Below are 22,774 nucleotides of genomic sequence, written 5' to 3'. Positions count from 1 at the left end.
ATGATTATAATTTAATGAAATAGAATATGAAATTGAGAAAAATCCTAATCAAGATAAATTGATTGTAAATATTTCTTAACATATCAAATTATTATTTTATGAAAAAGCAGTAAAAAATTAAAGGGAGTAAATATTTTTATTAATATTGTTGAGTTTGAAGTGATTGTTTCTTGGTAATTAAAATTTACCAAATAATTATATGAGGAAAGAAAATTTATCTTAGAAGAGTTAAATTTTAACAATATAGTACCAACTCATAATATTTAAAAAAAAAGGAAAAATAATAGTGAGATTAAATAAAGGGTTAAAGGTCACTTTCGCCCCTATACTTATTTTTTGGGAGCACTGAATATTCTATATTTTTAAGTGGAGCAAATTTACCATTGAACTATTGTTTGGATGAGCAAAAAACTCCCTTCCATTAATCAACATTCAATTTTTTCATTTTTTTACTGACGTGACATGTGCATGGGGCTCACTTTTAGTGTTAATTTGTCCCTGAATTTTTTTTAAGAACGCTAAGGATCCTAAAATCTTTTCTCGGAGTGCTGGACACCCTAAAATCTTGTTAAAATAAAATTAAATAAATATTGTTAAAATATTAATTATTTTAATATTTAATAGTTTTGAATATTATTATTACTATTAACACAAAAACATACAAAGAATATTAAATTTGGGTAATGTAATATTTTAAAAGAAGATCATTAGTTGATCAAAAAAAATTAAAGAACTTAACTAATATTAAAAATATAAGTAAATTCCAACACGCAAAAAAGGCATAACAATTTAAATACTGTATCAAAAAGAAGATCGAAAATCGATATATAAAAAATAAGAAATCATCTATAAATTTATAAAATACTAGTAAAATAATATTTAAATATAAAAATATTAAATTGGGTGATGTAATGTTTTAAATGATAATATGTAAATTATTAAATATTAAAATACTTAATATTTTAATAATATTTATTTAATTTTATTTTAATAAGATTTCAGGTTCCCAGCGCTCCAAGAAAAAAACTTTAGGATATTTAATGCTCTTAAAGAAAGAGTTCAGAGACAAATTAGCACCAAAGAACATGCCACGTGTTACATGTCACTATGTGTGGGGCTCACGCACATGCTATGTCAGTAAAAAACAGAAAAATTGACGATTGATTTACAGAATGGGGTTTTTGTTCTTTCGAAAAATAGTTTAGGGATAAATTTATCCCGTTTAAGAGCATAAGATACCCAGTGCTTTTAAGAAATTAGTACAAAAGTAAAAATAACCTTTAACCCTTAAATAAATTATGTGAATAATTTCTCACTTAAAAAATTATATTTATTTAGATATTATAAAAATTTATATTTGAGTAAAATATAGAAGTTAAGTGTACTCATTTGAATTTTATGATAACTTTGAAAATTATAGAAGATTGTTTGAGGATTTATAAGCTCAAGATACAAGATTTTGGTGGAAATGAAAATTTTAGAGTAAATTAAGCATGGGCCTAAAAAAAAATGAAATGAGAAAGTAGTAGAATGTTTGAAATTTTATTATATTATATAAATACATATATCGTATAATACAATATGTTACCTTATACATTATAATAATATAGAAAAAAAAAACTGAACGTGGGCCATGGCCCACTAGAAATTTGGCAATTACATTGCCAAACGCTACTCTCACAGACACGCACAGGGAATGATATTGCCCTGACGCCTCCACTCTCGTCTTTGTTGCGAGCAACGCAGACATGGGCGGGAGAGGAAACCAAGGGTAAGCTGCTATGAAGGTTATGCTTCCACAATATGATATTTTCGAAGTGATTTAAAACTTTCTAAAACTAGTTAAATTTTCCAAATATTTTTCTAAACATATTTTCTTGCTTACTTTCTGAATCTTTAAACAATGGAAGAATTGGGATTTCTATAATTTTGAAATTATGTTAGTTCTAACTGATTAATTTGAGTTTAAATATCTTAATAATGTTAAATTAAGTGTTTAATCGGCTTAAATTTGTTGGATTTGATGATTTGAAGGATTTGAGGTTAGGGTTTGATGTTTAAGGTGGTTAATGGCGATTAAGTTTTGTAAACTTGAAATTAAAGGTTAAATTACGATTATATTTATGGAATTGAAGTTTATTCAGTTTAGAATTTTTAGCTTAAATTTAATTGTGACTTTGAGCTTGTTGAAAGAACCTGAAATTGACGAATTGGGGATTAAGTGGACAACGGGTTTGGTTAGGCTCAATGGAGTCTGTATCAAAATTTTCTAGTAAAATGAGTTTTGGGGTTTTTTAACGAAATGGGTAAGTACAAAAATTATGTTTATGATGGAGAAATTGATAATTTTGAATTATCTAAATTGTAAAATAATTTTTCTTAAGCTTTTGGAGCAATTGGAAGTATCGATTTGCAAAGGTTTCATATATGTTTTTTTTTAGTAACTCAAGGGGTGGAGATAACTAAAAACATAAATTCCCTCATATATATATTTTAAGTGTTTTTAGTTTTATGAAATTGTTAAATGGATATTTAAATATAAATATACTTCCTTGATGTTTTAAAAAATGTGTAAAGTGAGCATGAGTTAAATTGTTCAAAGTAGTGGATAAATTGAGTATATTGTGTTATACTATAGGTTATGAGAATGATTTAAACATGTTTGAAAGTTGTCGTTGAGAAAAATGTATATGTTTATGAAATTGAGTATGGTGTATGGAAAGTATGATAATGTGACACATGAAAATATATCATTATACGTGCATGTATTGGTGAACATAATGACATGACTATAAAAGTAAAATGGATGGGAATTCACTCTAGATAGAAGATTGTTATACTGCAAGTTCACATGATATACACACCATTTAGGTAACTTCTAGTGTTGGATAGCTAGGGCGCATGCTCCAATGAGAGTTTGGTATGGTTCTAGCTTAGCCGATATTATTGGCAATGATTGTAACACCCTACCAGAATTCAATTTAGTAAGGGAGTTCATAGTTCAAATTAGATGAGCGATAAACTTTGATCAGGTTGCCCCTCTAACATTGAAAATCTTGAGTAGATCTAATCACATAGATTGGTCCTATTATGAATTGTATATCTCATGGACTCAATCAAAAGGAATAAGAAGGAAATAAAGAGGGGGAGAACTTATTGATCATGTACACCTAAATGTTGGATTATGATTTCACATTGTAATTACCCATTTTACATCCCTTTAAATGCTTACGCTTGTATATGTTAGAAGTTATGGCTCCCTGATTATTAAAATGTTTATTTCACCTTATAGTTTAACATTTTACAAGTGAAGGCTCGAATAATGACAAAAAAAAAGGAACTAGAGGCAAACAACTAACTCCCATAATTGTAATGCCTAAGGGTGTTATATGTAGAGAACTCCATTTTATGTATTTATATATATTGCATTTATGATTGTATTTGGATTTGCAATTGAGAATTGATGATTTTTTGGCCATTTTGTGGAGCCAAGCTCATGATAGCTTATGACGGGGCTAGTGAGTTTATTGTAAATCAATTGTGTTTGAGATGTTGTTAAATCATGCTTAACTGGCCATTTTGTTGAATCATGCTTTTAGGGCTTGTGTTTGGCTAGGGATTATTGTTGTGGATAATTGATTATGGAATGTTTATATGCATGGTTGATTTATGAGTTAATTATTGTATTTGACTCCCAAAATTGATATGCTTGATTGATTGATTTGGGAGGTCAAGTTGAAATGTTCGATAAGTCATGGAAAATGACTAGTTAGACTACTATCATATGTTGTGTTTCAAGCTTAAATAGTTTTGGAAATTGATTTTTACTAGGAATCTCAATTTCAAAGAATTTTCAATTTTCCTTATTTCTATATAACAATGACTAAGTCTTTTCTACTATGATAATGACTAACTTGGGGCATTAGTGCTAATACCATGGTAGTGCAGTTTAAATAGAAAGTTAATTGTGGCGGATGTTATAGTGTTTAAGTACTAAAATTATGTAATTGAGTATTAAATTTGTTCTTTATGATAAATAAAGCTGGCTGGAGTAAAAGAAATTGTAACTTAGACCGAATCATGGATTATCTAAGCCATATATATTAATCTTATTAAAGTTTCCTCAAACTTGTTGAACTATTCTTTAATAGGTGACAAGCTACTGTCTTACCGCGTCCTTAATTAATCAAGAACCTCTCCTTTCAATATCTACCATCTTTCCACAACAAAACAAGGACGTATACAAATTAAAAATAAATACAGCCCTTTTGTGATATGTGCTTTAAAGTGACAATTTTTTATTTATTAATATTTTTCCTTATTTTTTAGCTTAACGATGAATATATCATACATGCAATCTCCAAAACTCTTTTTTTTTTTTTTACCCGCAATCTCCAAAACTCTTTAAAATCCCTTTAATTTATCAAATTTGACCGCAATTTTTTGTAGGTAATCTCTTACTTGTGGTCATATATTTTTATCTAATGAAAAAATTGATTATGTCAGCGATAATAATTGGTGTAAGTCTTTTTTTTGTTTGTTTGTATGGCTAATTTTCAAATTATACACTGATATCATAATTTTTATGCTATACTCAGTAAATATCATTTCATGCATCATACTTCCATTAATAAAAATAAAAAATCAACTGTTTACCCGAGAATTAAAAAATAAAGTAACTTAAAAAAAATGCAATTCATCCTTATCTACGAACAATATATGGCTCATTTCTTAGACTTTCTATAATACACAAAATTCAAGAAAAAAACCTTTTTATAGAACAAAAGAGATCAAAGGCTTAAAAATGGGCCTGTGATCTTGAAAATTTGGACGATCTAAATTGTTTTTAATCCAAGTCAGCAACTTTAGGCCCAATCTCTACACACACAAAAAAAAAGGTGGCTGAAGTCAAGTCAGCCCCTGTCAACACAATTATTTGACGAGCATATATATGTTAACAAAATCAATATATTCCTATGTTTATATATAATAAAAATCATATCTCAGTGTAAGTACTAAATAATCAATCATTCAACTATTCTTGTTAACAATACTCAATTTACATTTATCAGCATGTTAATATTCTCACATCAAAATATACACGCATGTTAGAACTTAATCAATAAGTGGATCCATTTGGTTTCATTAATTCTAAAACTAAAACTAAAACTTAAACCAAATCAATTAATTGATTCATAAGATATATTAAGGGAAAATCATTACTAGATTCCATACAATAGATTTATTTATAAATAAGTATTGTAAAATTTATAAGTAATTATAGCTAAGTTCATTGGAATTTGAGTATAATTTAATGTTAGAGTATAAAGACAATGTTACCTTTGTTAATAGATTTTACTTACAACTACAATTTCACAATTTATAGATAAATGTTTTATCACAAGTCAAGTCTTTTATTTAATGCTTGACATGACATGAAGTCTCCATAAAATTAATTATACCTACTTAAAATTATAATTACATAATGCATGAATTTTACATCTGAATTGCATCAATTATAGCCTTAAATAAGTATAATTAACTCCATGTTATACAAAGCGTTAAACAAAAAATTTAATTTGTAAATTATGAATTTTAAATTATAAAATTTGAAAATGTAAATACAAATGAGAGCCAAAGCAAGCACTCCAACATCAAATTACACTAAATTTCTTTAAGATTTGATTATAATTTTTAAATTTTATGAAATTTATTTATAAATAAATTTTCTATACAAACCTATTCATAACTCTTCCCGCATTAAATTAATGGCTCATTTGGTATAAAAGAATTTATTTTTAATGAAATGAAAGTGAAAATGAAATATAAAGGACTAAAATCTGGTTAAAAAGTGCATTTGATGTGTTATAAAATCAGATGAAGTGAAATGAGTTTTTTTAATAAAAAATAGGTTAAATAAATAAAATTCTAATTAAAATACTCTTTTGCCCTTCATTAAAAAAAACCGAACCAAAAATTAAAAACATAGCAACCAAAAAAAAGATTATAAGGCCATATTTGGCATGTGGGAGGTGGGATTAAAGGGTAGGGAGTGGGATTGAAAATGAGTAAGCTCAAGTTTTTTATATTTACTTGTGCAAGGTAATAAAAAAGGAAATATAGGAGAGTTGCTTTGAAATCCCACACAATACAATTAAATATGGGTTAAAGATTAAAAATATTTTTAAAATGTACATAAAAAATTATAAATAATTTTAAAATTAATTATGGGTCATTTATATATTTCAACATCAAAAAATCTCCATTTTATTACCCTTCTATTTTTTCTGTCAATTTTTTCATTAACAGAACTTACATTTAAATATTTTAATATTTTTATTATAAAATATTATACAGTGAACCTCATCAATTATTTTTTATAATATAAAAAAATTCTTCCTTCACTTTCTTTCTCTTTCTCCCCTCTCTCTCCCTCCTGCAGCTTTTCGCTCTCTCTCTCTCAGGAGCTCGTCCAGCCTTGCCACCGCTGCTGCCTCCTTCATTGTCGAGTTGCTATATAGCATTGATTAAGTGTCCACACTACTCACTTTTTGAGCCCTACTGATAATCACGTCCTTGGATTGATTTTTAATCTCTAAGCATACATTCTTGAACCAGTCATTCTCTCTCTAAAAGCTCCATCCCCTTAAACATGTCTGGCTGGCACAAGCACGGTGCACCAACATCCCCATGTCTATGCTTCGCTTTGTTGCGAGCAACACAGTGAGTAAGTGACTCCCTATTCACGTCTTCTTCCATCATCTCCTTCTCCTCCATGTTCACCACTGGCTCTAGCATTAACACGTTCAATGTCAGCTCCCTTGGTGCTATTCTATCCTTCTCCCCCCCCCCCCTCTCCCTAAAACCGTGTATCCTCTTCTTCATCATCTTCTTCTCGTCTCTCTCTCTCTCTCTCTCTCTCTGTGTCCTCCACGTCCTTCAACAGGCCCAAGCACTATCTTATTCACCACATCAATGATGTCGTAGCGCACAATATCGACAGTGATGATCACGTTGAGATTCATGATTGTGAGACACATGCTGTACAGCATTGACACCATCCTTAGTAGGTGCTTCGGCCTCTTCCTCGACCTTATTTTCAAATTCGCGTGGCTCTCCACCACCATCACCTCTATATCTGCGATGCACGCCCCCGACGGTGCCTCCCTCATCATCATCGAACTCTCCCCACTTCCGATCGGACTCGTTGAGTACTGCAAAAACATGAAAAACTCTGAAAATAGCATCATGTCAAATTTTTTTGCTCCCTGAAAAATGCAGCCTCTGCTCCAGCTCCTTCACCGTTGTCTGCTCTAGCTCTTTCACCACCATCTGCTCCAGCTCCTTCAACGTCATCCAAGTTGTCTGTGAGGGGGGTGGGGGGGCGAGAGAGAGAAGAGAGGGGAGCGTAGGGACAGAGGGAGGAGAGAGAGGATTTTTTTATATTACAAAAAATTATTAAAAAATAGTGAAACTCACTGAAATATTAAAAAAATTAAATATAGGCCCTCAAATGAAAAAAATTAATCTGACAAATGTTAGGGTGATGGGTTTATAAATTTTAGCATTTGAAAAATATAAATGATTCATAATTAAATTTAATATCATTTGTAAACTTTTAGATATAATTTAAAGACAAAATTAATCCTTAATTTATTAAATATTATAAGATTTAATTAACAACAGAGCTAAGATGTATTGTTACTTTCCTTAGCTTAGTTGCTAATAACCTTCATAGAAATTGATCATGTTGTGTGAGATTTGTATGGAATTGTCTCAGAATTAGTCCCGACACCAATCCCATCCAGCAAGGATTTCTTAGTACCACCAACCCCTGTACTGAATTTTCAGACCTGATACTAAACATTTTCAGGCCAAATTGCCTTTCCTTCCATAAAAAAGAAAAAAATCCATTCATCCCCTTCCTCCCCTGCCGGCGTTGTCTTTTGCCGATGGTGCTGTCTTCCACCCACGGCAATGGTGTTCCTCCGGCATCTCCATCTTCCGAACAGCAAGAGCGATGACAAGGAAACCCAATCTGGAGCACTCGACCTTTCCAACGGTGATGATGATGATGATAAGATGAGAATCTGTATCAATGATTAGAGAATCTGAGAGTGCCTCCGAGCAAATTGATTCAAAAACAAGGTTACTGTTAAGTGACGGGTTTGCAGTTCATGAAGTTTTGAAAAATATCACTTTTGATACCACAAAATATGACAACAAATCGTATTCATTTTTCAATAAAAAATTAGATAATAATAATAATAAATTAAAAAAAAACAAAGGACTGTGATGTGTCCTTTTCTGGTTTCTAATATCGGTAATCGTCCCTGTTGTAGTTCTTATATCGCTTTATCATGTTCAATAAATAATTGACTTGTTTTCAAAAAATGAAAACCAAAGGACTTGTGATAAATGATAAATTATTGTGGTTAGTTGGTCCACGTAACATCAAGCGTCTAATAAATAATAGTAATAGACACTCTGGCAGGCAATGGTATGCTAAATAAATAAGTAACATGTTGACAATGACATTGTTTTCTTCTCAGCAATAATAGTGTAGCTGCTTCAGATAAGGGTTCAGCCATTTTTAGTATTTGTTTCGCCAAATTGCCACACCCCAAGGCATTATCACGGATGCTCATTGTCTCATTGACTAACCGCATTCAATTGTTAATTAAATAATCATCGCACCCTCGTAACTCGTATGTCTCTCTTTTCAATTATAATATTTGAAATTTGTTATTAGTCCATTAATATTACCTTATAGCTTTTACTTATAATTTTCAGTATAATTCGTTATATCACCTAACAGGAACTTTGTTTAAAAAGAGAATTTTCTCCTTCATTTTCTTTTTCGATCAATAACTTTTATGGATTATCTTGGATGTATGTAAGCAAGATATTGAATACCTATGATTTTGTCAGTAATTTTGATACATTATAAAGCATCCGAATTATCCTTTTTGTTTTTTGTTTTTTGATATACTAAATCATTTTATCTTAAGTTCATTCAGAAGCTAATTAGGAGCGTTGTTATCGAAAAATTGCATCCTGTCTCATTTTTGTCAACATCAAAACAATGGCTGATTAATGATTTTGAGCTCTTCAAGACAATGTTAATTTCACAAGGATCCATCATCTTTTCATTCTAAAAATGTATAATCACAATTACTCCTATCATAAAATCGTCTGCGTGTGTGTGTTATTAAATTTATTCTACCATTTGTTAACACTTTTTATGTTGTCTTCTTGCATACTAGGCTTAACTTTTTAAAATCATTACCTACTTCCACTGAAATTATAATGTTAGTGTGGTTTTTTTTTTTCATGAAACTAAATTCACACATAAAGTCATAAACAATATTGTATTTTTTTTGTTCGCATGTCCATCGGGTTGAGGCAGGCTAGGCCACAAAAGCGACAAGCTTTCCTGATGATTATTTTAGACAAATATTGCATATTAAAACTCGAATTCGAAACTTTTAATTAAAGTAGAACAATCACTAGCCAACTGAGCTACGGGCTCATTTGCTTTGCAATTAACAATTGTAATACCTACATAAACAATAAATAGTATAGCTTTTTTTTTGGGGAAATATATGTATAATATAGTATTATAACATTGTGAAAGGAGCCTATATTTAAAAAAAAAGTCATAATAATAGACACCAACTCGGCGGCATGACAATGATACATTCATTTATAAAGCTAATAACTTGGAATTATATTATAGGTTAATATAAAATCATTCGGTTGTCACGAAGTTGAATTGCTACCTCATCTCTTTCGCCACTAATCCATTTTCAAGAGTGGCATGGGTATGGTTGTCTTTCAGTCAGATCCGATATATTTGTAGCCAGTGGGAATCTAAATGGGCTCTTCCCCTTTCTTAAACTTATTATGATGCAAGGAAAGATGGAGGATGGTCTCATATCAATCCTTATCCTCAACATTTTATGGCAACAATGGAATAAGACTATTCACTGCAGCGCAAGTATTTGTCTAGCTAGTGAAAGCAATACCAAAAGTTAATCAAATTCATTTCCTTCTAGAGCATATTTGTCACAAAAAATGATGAAGGTATCTGTTTACCCCGCGAAATCCCGCAAGCAGCACAGATGTCCAACTACTATGAGTAGATCTTTTATCCCCTAGGATGCAGAAAGAAGAAAGACCAATCTTCTTACACGATTAATATAGCAATTTATTTGAAAGAAAAAGAGCTGTAGAGTTGAACCTTGCCAGTCAAGAAAACATAGTGACAGAGAAATGCAAAAGTAGAATCGTGCTAGTTTAAAGACAGAACTCTGAAACACAATAAAATAAAAAAAAAAGATGAAATTTATGATAAAAATAAAAAAAAATGAAATAAACAACAGGATAATGATCAAGAATAAGATCCTTTAGAGCACCTGTCTTTAGGAATTCAACCTTTGAAAGTACCACAAAAGTTGATCATGTTCTTGATCACGTCTGTTTCTCTACAAAGCATTAAAGCTCATGAGAATTATAAATTCTAAAATGAATAATTTCATTCAACTTCTCTTCCATTTACAAGAAGAAGCATACCTAATATATATATATATATAAGATCATAAAGAAGATTATTTCTTAAAATTAAAACCCTAATTTCCTAATACTAAAAGAAGAAAGAAAATAACATAAAATAAAAAGAAAAAATATTCAACCACATAATTTAGGAGATGTAATCCTAAAATTATGGGATCACAAAACTTAAAAATTAAAAATAATTAATCCTAATCTTTGACTAGATTTAAAATAGGTAACTATGACTACTCTTACCCCTTAAAAAAATGAGTCAAGTCAAAGGCCCACTAAAATAAGAAATGATTAAAGAAAAATTAAGAGATCACAAAGGACCTAATCACACTATCCTTGACTTCTTCAATAGGGTTTCATGCCTCCTTACTTGCAAGAGGCTCCACTTGTAATATTCCTTGCATTAGGTTAGGGTTTGCACCTCTTAGGCTTGACTCTTCATAGATTTGGATCATAAGTACATTATACACATTTAGATGCTTTTCTTTAAGCTCGAGAGGAGTGCCCAAATACTTTTCGAGCTCTTAAACTTCTTGCAAATGACTAAATAAGGCTTGCTTTATAGCTTTAATTTAGGCTTTTGTCATTGAACCTTCAATATGTTGTAAAAGATCTTTGGGCACGTTGAATTAAAAGTGTTGGGCTCCTTACTCATTGCCTTAGGCTTCTTTCATATCACCATGCTCATGATTACTATCCTCAAATTTCGTTGCCATTAATACCATGTCATCCGTGCCATGGGGTCTATCACATAGAGCCATCCTTTCTTTGCCAATGAATGAATGTCTTGGCTTTGTTTTTAACTAGATTTGTAGCTTCTCAACCAATGAAGGAATCCCACTCCACTCAATCTCTATTAGTTGCTTCCGGATAATGTTTTTCTAGCTACAAGCTAAGTTACAGCTACCATAATCATTCTATAATCACCATAGATCTTGACATTTAGCTTGATAAGTTGTCCTCGATCAACTTCAGAGTTTTTTCTCACCAGGTTACATATGGGGTTTTGTCAAGTGTATCTTTCTTTATAGTCTTTTTTGCAATACTCATTTGATTCTATTTATAAATTACTTTCAATATCTTTTAATAGTATCAAAAAAAATCTTAAAACTCATTAATTCTATCTTAAAATTTAATAAATTCTCAACTTTACTCCTATTAAATAAATATACTTCAATAATATATTTTTTTCTCCAACATTCAATGGAAAGTAAAAGAAAAAATTTGTGATGAAAATTTAATGACGTGACTTATAAATAAAATAAAAAAATTATTCACTTTTTGTCCTATAAATAGAATTAGAGGGAGTATAATTTATCTTTTTTAACCTTTTATTTTGCTGCATTCATTACAGTATTGTATGAACTTTGGATTAATCCTTTAATATAAAAATAAGTTAATGCAAAATAAATATACGGTGACTTCTTGCCAACTTCTTACCAATTATTCCTTTGATCCTATTTACAAATAACTTTTAATTTTAATATGTTTCATTAGAATAACAAAAATTTTAAAACTCATTAAATATATCTTAAAATTTAACAAACTCTCAAATTTATCCTATTAAATATATATATTTTAATAATATATATTTTTTAACATTCGACAGGGAATAGAAAGAAAAATTTGTTATTTAATAAGGCAACTTACAAATAATATTAAAATTTTTTTTTATTTTATAAATAGGATAAGGGGAGAAAATAAGTAGTAACTTTGTTTTCGTATGGGAATTATTTCTTTTGTGGGATTTATTCCAATGGGAATTGATTAATGAGCAATTACTTCGGTCTCGTGCTTTGATTCGTTATCATTTTGACATTTTTGTCGTTTTCATATTTTTTTTTATTTGACTAAAAAGTCTTAGCTTTACCTCACAAAAAAGGTGCCGGGTTTCAGAAGGCAGAATAAGAAGAAGTACAACTAATTAATGTGATATAAATAGATAGCGACCTCGAATTTAATATTTAAGGTGGCCGTGCCACACTGCCACTAAACATTGACTTCATTACTCTGAATTTCAAAATCAGAAAGTACTGGTAATGCTGAAAGTTGTTGCAGTAAACAAGGGTACATTAGAAATAATCTTAATAAATGGTTAAATACTGCTATGAACTTTAGAAAAATATATAAAATGTAACCTTTTTTGTTTTCTTTCTTTCTAAAATGACTTTTATTTTAAGCGTAGGAACGAGGAAGTATAAAATAATTTATCTCATCAAAGATACCAAAAATAAAATAAAGTGCAAAACATATAATGATTTTTCTGTGAACGCGTATATAATCAATTTACACTGGTCTAACCGCTATCAAGGTTACCTAATCAATTTTTTATGATGAATTAACGAATAATGAATTCGACTGTTACTGTTTTAATCATTTTTGTTTGCTGAACAAGCATTCTAATCTCATTTTTATCATATCATATTATATATAAAAGGTTAAGTAGTTCTTTGCTTTTTTATTATTCCGGTCAACAAAATAGAAAACACTAACTTTTTTAACGTGAGATGATAAAAATAATCTTGCCAACATTGAACACCAGTCACATCCTATTTTTAATGGGCGATTGACTTCTACAAATACCAATATTTTAAAACTTCTTTAAATTAAATATCCTAAAAAAAAACTTAAAGTAAATGTTGGGGCTAATGAAATGTCTTACTTTTCCTACAGGCGACACACCTTCAACTTTTGATCTTTTTAATAGTATGAATTTGCAATTTAAAATTATTTTGTTATCCAAAAAATTATTTTTATTTTATTATCAAAGTTAAAAAAATAAATATGAAAATAGACTGTTTGGACTTTAGATCAAATCAAAATCTGAACAATCTAAATATTTTTTATTTATAACAAATAGAAAGAAATGTCCTTGAAGAAAGTAACCGTTACTCTGTTGCTTTTTTTTTTTTTTCAAAGAATAGGATTCACATCGCTTAATTTCTTTTGAGCTGTCTACATTTTATTTATATTTTAAAATTAATTATTCTATTATTTTAATTTCTTTATGTTGAAAATATTAAAATAAAATATAAAATTCAAAAATTGAAATATTATTTGAAAAAAATTAACTCACATTTCTTTAATGTTAGACTTAAATCAATTTTAAAGTTCGAATTAGTAATCGACATTTGGCACCAATGTTTTGGAGTTACGTGTGACCAAATAATGCCAAGGGAGATAGAAACATATCGAGTGGGGCGGAATCAAAAAACTTTGGTCGAGACGACAAAACATACATATTAATTAAAAGAAAGTTAAAATTATATATATTATTAATATAATATAAATATTTTAATATATATATTTATATTTAATTTTATAAATATATAAAAAAATAAATATATATCTTCATTTTTTAAATTTTGCTCATTAAATTTTCATGGCATAATAATAATTAATTATCATGTTTATAATAAATTTTTAGCTATTTCTGTTTTAACATAAACTATCATTAAATTGATGAAATTGTTATCTTTTTTATGAGTATTGAATAATTTAAATATATAATTGGGATCTAAAGTTCTATTTAATATAAGAAGCTATATTATTTGCTTATTAAATTTACTCTTTAATTTCTTAATTAATCATTATAGTAAACAAATTTATCAACACAGTTATGATGCTCAATTATCACAAACTCTTTATATTAATAAGATCTAATTAATTTAAGATAAAAATATTTATATAATAAATTTAAACAACTTAGTTATTACATAAAAATTAATATTTTTTTAGAAGAACATATTAACCATAACCTTTTAACTTTTAAATAAGTAATTTTATAATAGATATCAAGAACATAACATTCAATATATTTTAAAATTTTTGTTAAAATGTTTGACAAAGTTTGTTAGTAAGAATTCTCATAATTCTTTTATCAAATATAAAATGAAAGTAAAATTAAATAGCATTTAAGTGTAAGTGTTTTAAAATTAAAGAAGTAAATCTCATGATAATTATATCTTTAAACAATTAAAATAGTTATACTATATATAATATATGAGTAAAAAACTATATATAAAATTAAAATAAAAATTTTATCTAATATTTTAAGAATTTTTTAATATGTCAATTTAAAAAATTAGAAATATATAATATCTATATTTTGCTAAAAGAAATTACAAAGTTAAGGGAGCCATGGCCTGCTCCTGCGCAGGGGTATGTCCAAAAAACCTGATCAGGAAAAATAAAAAGCCTTGAATCGCGTGAAATTAGATATAAATGATATTTTATTTAAAAAAATTCATTATCTAATTCTTTTGGATCTATGATTTATTTATTATCAAGGCGAAAGGCTTGCTTTTATAAGGAGCTTCGATTCGAAAGGAAATGGTATGTTCGAGGATCGAGGCTGATCCTGCTAGAGAGCTTTTTCGTGTGGGGTCGTGGCTTGTTGATGGACGGGAGTTTGGATTCGGATCCTAAGTCGCCATTACTGCACAAGGATGAGCAGCAGGGTCCCAAGGCTAAAGGCGGAGGAGGGCGGCTCCCTCGCCGGAACTCCGTCAACTCTTTGAGGAGTGAATTTGTGTCGAAATTGCCTGAAAAGGTCCGTTCTGGCATCGACTCTGAGTCCTCCAATGTTGATTTTTCCAGAACTGAAGGCTTAGGCAAAGGTTTGGTTCTTTTTATCCTTTATGCCTGGCTTTGACTATTTGATGGCACAGAAAGTGAGGCATTTCAAGGAGTGCATGACAAAACTTCTCTTTGCACAGGAAAAATGTTACGTACTGCCCAAGTTTGCGGTTCTTTTCATTTCTGCTTCCTAATTTTGATGTTTGGTTGACAGAATATGTTTGTGTGTTTTGCCTTCGTTGATTTCATTTGGTTGTCAGTTGTTATCACTTTTCATAAGTATTAATTTAGATCTTCATGCGGAGCTGGAAGACAGAGTTGGATTGCCTTTTAGTCCTGCGTTTCTTATTGCATTTAGCGAAGATAATTGACTTTAACATGGAAGCGATGATGTCAAGAAGACAAAAAAGAAGCAATCATTAGTAGTGCAGTTACTAAAGCTGTCACTGAATTTTTTTAGCCGACAGAACTTTCACATATTTTCCGCGGTATTGTTGCGTTTTCAACTATTTCGTTTGATTTGGGGGAAAAATTGAGCTCGGTGGCCCCCATACGAATCCCAATACATAGTATATTGTATACAACACTTTATGCTGCCAAACGCTAGATTCCATGAAAGCTATCTGCTAACTTTTTCTGTTCAGTTATCAATAACTATTTATTTCCTTCAACAATTTGCCATGACAAAACTAGATTACTATTCCTTTCTTTTTAGTGGAAGGTTTAATGCAATTTTATTTTATTTATGCTGCGGAACAACTTACTCTGTTGCAGAATCATGCGTTGTACTTTGAAGTACAAATTTTCCTTGTTTTTCTTTGAAGCGACAAGTTCCCTTTTTTATTTTTCATAGAAGAGAAGGAATACTATGAAAGACAGTTTGCTACTCTGAAGTCATTTGAGGAAGTTGACACCATAGTGATATCTGATGGCATAGACGAGGTAGACAGTGAGGAACAGGCTCAACATGAAAAAGCAATGAAGATCTCGAACTTCGCAAACATAGTTTTATTGGCACTAAAGGTGATACTTCAATATATTTTTCAATACTTCCATTTATGATCAAAATTTCAAGGATCAGTTCTCACTAGAAGGCCCGTTTTTAGTATCTTAGAAATAGTCATCGAGTTCAGTTTTCATTATTATGATTTACTAGTCATGTCTTAATAGGTTTTTTCTACATAATAATTTTATATCGGGAAGCAGAGCCTGACTTTCAACCTCTTAAACTTGTTTCAGCACAATCTCCTTTCGTATTTGTTGATGCTTTGTAGTACTTGATACTCCAGCCGTTTCTGACAATGCATATCCATGTATAGATTTATGCGACAGTTAAGAGTGGGTCAATAGCTATTGCAGCATCAACTTTAGATTCTTTGCTTGATCTTCTGGCTGGTGGAATACTCTGGTTCACTCACCTCTCGATGAAGAACATAAATATCTACAAATACCCGATAGGAAAGTTGAGAGTGCAGCCAGTGGGCATAATTATCTTTGCAGCTGTCATGGCCACACTTGGTGTGTAAGACTAATTTTAAACAATTTCTTCTGTTGTTTTTATTTTGCCAGCAACTTTAACCAATTTCTTGCTTTCAGATTGTTTATTTGTTGTTTATCACTCAAAATCCATTAATTTAAAGTTCCTTTAAAAGGTGCAAGCAACAGAAGCAATTTCATTTTGACAATGTTTATAACTTCTTATCATATATTCTTTCGTCTTTTACACTTCTTGTTGGCAGATAGCTGATACAGTTGGCAATGGTAGAGTTCATTCTTATACAAAACCTGTTCATGCTGTTAATAAAGTTCTACTCTGAATATGTAACTGTTTGTTATATTTAATGCAAACCCATAATTAGGATCATTATATGCCTCAAATTTATAAACTATTTTTGTTTCCTACATATTATGACTAGATTTAAATTAAATGCTACATGTGGTAGTGAAAAAAAGCTCTTGTCCTTTTGAACCAAATAACTAATGAAACTTGAAGTGAACGAGCTCTTGAATTTGCATATACAAAGACGACATTCAGCTTCTGGCTAAAAATGATAATTTGGCTTAGAATCAGTTTCTCATGGTATAATTTATTTTTTTTCTTTTGTTATTTTTTTATAAGAAAACGATCATATATTCTAGATCTCTCCTCTTTAATGGATGGCATGTTTAAAAGGCATGGAATCATTTCAGAAGAGGAAATAGAAACATTACATCGTTTCATCATTTTGCTACAGGCTTTCAGGTGTTTGTGCAAGCTGCAGATCAATTAATAGAAAATAAGCCTTCTGAAAAGATGTCTTCTGATCAGCTAGCCTGGTTATACTCTATCATGATATTTGCAACAGTGGTGAAATTAGCACTGTGGCTTTACTGTAGAAGCTCAGGAAACAAGATTGTTCGTGCCTATGCAAAGGTGCGGGCCCTTCTCTTCTTAATCAGCTGCTTTATCAATGGAATCATGATTTTGTTGCATCAGCTCACAAATGCCAATATGCAGGATCACTATTTTGATGTTGTGACAAATGTAGTTGGATTGGTAGCAGCTGTTTTTGGCGATGAATATTACTGGTGGCTTGACCCAGCTGGTGCTATCTTGCTTGCAATTTATACAATTACAAACTGGTCTGGCACGGTCATGGAAAATGCAAGTAATAATCTTCTTTATCTTTGATTTCCAACAAGTAAAACTAAGACATAAGCATGGACTAGAAAAATAATTAAACAATAAAATGTCACTTGGTTGCTTGAGATATACTTATGTGGCGACTAAATTGGGATGGTTGGTTAGAGATTTCTTGGAAGCACAAGCTACACCATTCTTACCCAAGTACATTTGTTTTGACTTCTAACCTCTTCAAGTTTATCGGTTCAAATGTCAATCAAAAGTAAGGCATTATATAGATATATATATATATATATATATTGTGGTTAAAAAACGAAAATAGAAAGCAAAAGAGGAATCAATAAAATACGTATTGTGTTCACATTTGTGGTGCAAAATTGTTCAGGATTGTAATCAGTTTCAATATTGGAAAAAGTAGAATGGTGATATTAGCACCGGCTAAAAATGACTAGAGCGTCAGATCTTACAGAATGTGATATAACATATAACTAATGTCCCATGCAGTTTCACTAGTGGGACAATCTGCACCTCCTGAAGTTCTGCAGAAGCTAACATATCTTGTTTTAATGCACCCTGAAGTTAAGCGTGTTGACACTGTTCGCGCATACACATTTGGCGTTCTATATTTTGTAGAGGTACGTTGTATCCTACCAAATAAAATAGTAGGTGTATTTGGTGATGACATAGGTCTGTTTGCAGTGTGTTTTCGAAATTTTATTAAAAAGAAGCATGTTTGCAATGCTGTTTTCTAAGGCATTTTTTATTTTTGGCCAACAGAAGGGCAAGTTTAAAAGTAATTACCTCAACTGTTAGTTTTCAAAATATAAAAAATGGGAACGGCTCTTCAAAGGCAGTGTTTTAAGAATACTGTTTTAAAAACAGTATAATGAATTTTTAGTCTGCGTCTGTCTCATCAAATGGATTGAATTTAAAACAGGTTGACATTGAACTGCCAGAGGATCTCCCTTTAAAAGAAGCACACGCCATTGGAGAGACCCTACAAATAAAGATCGAGAAACTTCCAGAAGTTGAGCGGGCATTTGTTCATCTAGACTTCGAATGTGATCACAAACCGGAACACTCCGTTCGAAGCACATTGCCAAACAGTGAGCCTTAAGTGTATACAAATCCGTTCAGTGGTCAACAAATATACGTGTCTTGGAACCGTTGGACCTTCGGCAACGTACATTTTTCTGCAAGAATATCATAGCAGTATTCGGCTGTAATGTATCAGACAAGATTTTATAACTTTCATGCTTGCGAGGAAATTTTACAACTTCTCCCAAATCTTTAGAAGGGAACAGGTTATGTCACTTTCTGGTTTGAAATCTCGAAACTTTAATGGATGCTTGATCCAAAATGGTACATGCTCAAAATTTTCGAACGTCAGTATGTCATTAGAATCAATTTGGCAAGTTGCATAGTATGTTTGTAATGGAGGAATATTCCTGTTCACATGATGTTGCATCAAAGGCGTCTATTTTTCAATATTGTTAAATAGATCAATTCAAGCTCATTCCATATTTTTCAAAATTTCTATATGCTTTAAATCTACACCAATTAAACTGAAGACTTGTGCAATCAGATACGGCCTTAACTTTTTTCTTTTAGGAAGAGGGCCCAAAAATAGCTACTACAGCTGAAAAAGTTTGCTCAGTGTTTACAAGGCAAACATTACACTCTCAAATTCTGTGTGATCACTTTTGCTACAGAAACTGGAATGCTATTAAGTAAAACCAATTTTTATTGCTCCTCTGCAATACTTCTACCCCAAAAATACAAGACAAAACAATCTTCTGTTTGCTATGTCCACTGGCTCTCTTTACCAAAAAGCAGAATTATCATAAGAGATATGTTGCAGTACAAAATCTGTAAAACAATAATAATATCAAATACTACTTAAGCACACTATTGAAGACAACATGGTGTTAAAAGACATGGTAGTTTGGGAAGCCCCCCGGTAAAATAACAGCAAAAGAAGATAAATAATGCCCAATCACACTACTATAGTCTAAAGTGCCACAATAACAAAGAGGACGTACCTTAAGAATTTGGAAGTAGCCTTCCATTATACATTTTATCAAGTAGCTTCCTTGCCTCGGGCCTCCTTAGGAGACCTTTATTGTTTGGCAAGCCAGTTCCTAAACAAACAGGACAGACAAGCTTTCCTCGACCTATCCATGAGATGAAATAATGATCACTAGCTGAAGTGAACTAATTGCACATGATAACTAGGTGGAATGAGAACAAGTAACCAAAAAAAAGTGTGAAAATTGAAAAAGAACCACAAGAGGCATAAACGCTCATCATTTAAATAAGAATAATATTAAAAAACTCACGCACGCAGCATGCATTGTTAGGACACATGAACAGCAAAACTGAATGTTGAAAATCATGTGACAATGAGTAGGAGAAAATATATTTTAATAATAATTGAGGCGGGGTAGTCCCGTAGCCCAGGCTCTTGAAATTAGAGCCATGTATAGTTACTGCTAGCCTACTGTTTGGAAGGTGGAATGGAAACATAAATACACACGCATGAGCACGCACAAATTCACTTTCATCCCACATCATTCTTCTTAGCAAGTAAATGGTTCTTGTTCAAAGTAGCGCAATGGCTCAAAGAACATGAGCAATGATAGAAACAAATACTGTCAACTGAACTGGTAGGTAGGCTGTAAATTGAAGGTTTCACCAGGCTCCTTGGAATAATGTAATTGCAGGAATGAAACATAAGTCTCATTATGGAGTTTGATGAACTATGAAATTTAAATCTCATTTTGTACTCTCCTTTTAGAAAATTTATTTCATGCAATGTGTCACAGCTCACAACCCTGTTTCCCAAAACATATTGTGGAGGAAGCAAAGTAGAAAATATAAACTGAGGGAAAATTTGTGTGAAACAAGAAGTGTAAAGTGATGCATCAACAGGATCTCCATGTGACGGAGAAACAGAACTAGGAAATTACAGTTGGGTCTGCTTAGGTAACCATTTATAGAAGGAGAAGCCAAGGAGGGAATCAGATAAAATATCTTTCAACTAATCTGTATTACAACTTTAGACCAATCATTCCATGCTCAGCATTGTTTTAGACCAATCATTCCATGCTCAGCCATTGTCACAACATATCAACTTAACTAGATTTGCTATCAATGGACACTATATTAGAGGAGCCAAATACAAAACTGAAAGTTCATACCGTAACAATTTGGACATTCTGTAAACTCGTAAACATCTTTGGCTCGCTTCCTGTTTAGAGCTTTCCATTTTCCTGTACCACCACACATATCACCTAAATAAAAAGTAAATATCTTATCGACCAGAGAATGTAAATAGCAAGAGGTATTTATTCATTTCCTAAAACAGATAGAAGAAAGTCAATTACACCCACTGAGTCAAATTAATAAAATGCATGCATATGGTGCCATGACTAAGTTACAAAAAACAGTATCTATCTAATGGTAAAAAAAAACATTATACATGAATCTTGGTTGTCTTTATTGTAATGTAAGACTATATATTTACAAGTCAGTGACCTTTCAGGTTCTTCTCAAGAGTCTGAGACTCTGAGTTAATATGTAAATTCAAATCTTACTAAGCATGAGACATGCTGCTATGAATATCATGCTCCTCGTGCAAATCTTTTGATTATCCACATCGTGCAATGAAGAACGGAGATAAACAGTTTCATCTGTACTTACATATCACAGCACCACTTCCCCCACAATTCCTACAAGCAGGTCTTTCCTTGGCATCCAAAGCAATAGCATTTGTTGCAGAAGTAGGTCTTCCAAAACCACTTATCAAAGGCACAGTTGAACATAAACAAGAGAGACAATGTCGCCTGGAGACTGTTACTTGAATTTCCTGTAAGAGAGATCATTTTATATTAATACCAGTGGGGTTTTAATCCCTTTTCAGTCAATCATGGGATTGATTATGTGCTTCTTGAGCATGTTTGCCATAATTTACCACTTTATAATCCCAATGCAGTCAGAGAATACTCCTTCCAAAATCATTTGCACTTTTACACAATTATTAATCCATCCAAAACCAGTAAAAGAACACACATACATGGGACCAACAGTTTTCCCAAATGCCCCAAAAGGTAAGGGTACCAGACGGAGAGAAGTTACCCAGTCATTTCCACATTGTGTAACTTATGGCATTTTCATATGCATTCCAATTCTTCTTTCCATTTAGATTAGGGTACTAGAGAAAATGGATGAGTTCTAACAAGAAAGTGCCTTCCATACAATACAAAATTATTTGACTTACCGATCATACACTATGAACAATTTATTATCATTGTTATTATTTTAAAAAAGCAGTGATTAAGCCTTGCAACTCGGCCAAATAAAGGGCTGCAGGAACATGCCAATAATTTTCAAAAAATGGGAAGCACTAGTCAATAATCAATATCAAAAATAGCTGTAAGGCCACGAAAACATTAAACTATTCTACAGGAACAGCCAATGCACAGTGCATGATACTCTTAGAAAAACGTGGGCAAGGCATGATCTTTCACCTTGGATGGTATTGGTGACTCTTTTCTGTCTCCTGAAACCGAGCTCTCTGCTTCATTACTTGCTTTAACATACATCTTTCCTGAGAAGATAATTACCAATCATAAAATAACCATAGAGGAAATCTTCGCCTTCCGAAAAACAAAGGTTTTCCATTAGATGACAGTTAAATCTAACAATGAACCTCACTTCTGTAAAAGCATATAGAACAATATAAATAAAGCCGCTTTCCCTAACCCGCGACCCAGGATAAACACAATAAGCGTAACAACCAGCATCATAATGATATTTATTCGCGAAAAGAAGCATATGGGTGTCTCTGTTCATTCTGTCGACAAGTTGAAGCAGGAATAAAGCCAATAGAACCAAAATTTCATCTTAAGCAATGAAATTGAAGTAATCATCGAAAGAAAGGAAAGGGAGGAGAAACAGGAAGAGGAAACTCACGTTGATTTGAAGAGAATTGAGGAGTTGAAGAGA

The 22,774-nt window shown here is 31.3% G+C and overlaps 2 protein-coding genes across 4 annotated transcripts; one reads left to right on the top strand and one right to left on the bottom strand.

Annotated features, from left to right (window-relative positions):
• Nucleotides 1–14,849: 14,849 nt before the first annotated feature.
• LOC129298139 (metal tolerance protein 4-like) lies at nucleotides 14,850–19,283 on the top strand. Of its 3 annotated transcripts, none has more exons than XM_054936543.1 (7): nucleotides 14,850–15,185; nucleotides 16,001–16,167; nucleotides 16,464–16,662; nucleotides 17,379–17,557; nucleotides 17,642–17,792; nucleotides 18,272–18,402; nucleotides 18,705–19,283. In XM_054936543.1, the coding sequence occupies exons 1-7, from the start codon at nucleotides 14,966–14,968 to the stop codon at nucleotides 18,882–18,884; spliced, it is 1,227 nt and encodes a 408-aa protein (XP_054792518.1). In that variant the 5' UTR covers nucleotides 14,850–14,965; the 3' UTR covers nucleotides 18,885–19,283. The 3 variants fall into 3 exon arrangements, with proteins under 3 accessions (XP_054792518.1, XP_054792519.1, XP_054792517.1); XM_054936544.1 differs by having other exon boundaries at nucleotides 15,998–16,167; nucleotides 18,347–18,402; XM_054936542.1 differs by having other exon boundaries at nucleotides 14,862–15,185; nucleotides 15,998–16,167.
• A 526-nt stretch (nucleotides 19,284–19,809) lies between these two features.
• Nucleotides 19,810–22,768, bottom strand: LOC129298140 (protein PHOTOSYSTEM I ASSEMBLY 2, chloroplastic). The gene is made up of 5 exons (XM_054936545.1): nucleotides 22,742–22,768; nucleotides 22,297–22,376; nucleotides 21,470–21,635; nucleotides 20,968–21,060; nucleotides 19,810–19,941 (listed from the first exon to the last, which is right to left on the bottom strand). Exons 2-5 carry the CDS (start codon nucleotides 22,369–22,371, stop codon nucleotides 19,811–19,813), a joined length of 465 nt encoding a protein of 154 aa, XP_054792520.1. The 5' UTR covers nucleotides 22,372–22,376; nucleotides 22,742–22,768; the 3' UTR covers nucleotide 19,810.
• Between the last annotated feature and the right edge of the window lie 6 nt (nucleotides 22,769–22,774).

The sequence above is a fragment of the Prosopis cineraria genome, unplaced genomic scaffold (genome assembly GCF_029017545.1).
Source record: "Prosopis cineraria cultivar Desert tree isolate PC_DT_omini unplaced genomic scaffold, ASM2901754v1 PC722, whole genome shotgun sequence".
NCBI lineage: Eukaryota > Viridiplantae > Streptophyta > Magnoliopsida > Fabales > Fabaceae > Prosopis > Prosopis cineraria.
The sequence above is the reverse complement of the archived record's forward strand: the minus strand, read 5'-3'. Positions and strand labels throughout refer to the sequence as shown.

Coding starts and splice junctions, on each gene's coding strand:
- LOC129298139 (XM_054936542.1), top strand. CDS start 14,966: ATGGACGGGAGTTTGGATTCGGATCCTAAGTCGCCATTACTGCACAAG. Junction 16,663..17,378: donor AGCTGTCATGGCCACACTTG/GTGTGTAAGACT, acceptor ATTTTGCTACAG/GCTTTCAGGTGTTTGTGCAA. Junction 17,793..18,271: donor CACGGTCATGGAAAATGCAA/GTAATAATCTTC, acceptor TGTCCCATGCAG/TTTCACTAGTGGGACAATCT.
- LOC129298140 (XM_054936545.1), bottom strand. CDS start 22,371: ATGTATGTTAAAGCAAGTAATGAAGCAGAGAGCTCGGTTTCAGGAGAC. Junction 21,061..21,469: donor GGGAAGTGGTGCTGTGATAT/GTAAGTACAGAT, acceptor CTTTTTATTTAG/GTGATATGTGTGGTGGTACA. Junction 19,942..20,967: donor AGAATGTCCAAATTGTTACG/GTATGAACTTTC, acceptor TCTCATGGATAG/GTCGAGGAAAGCTTGTCTGT.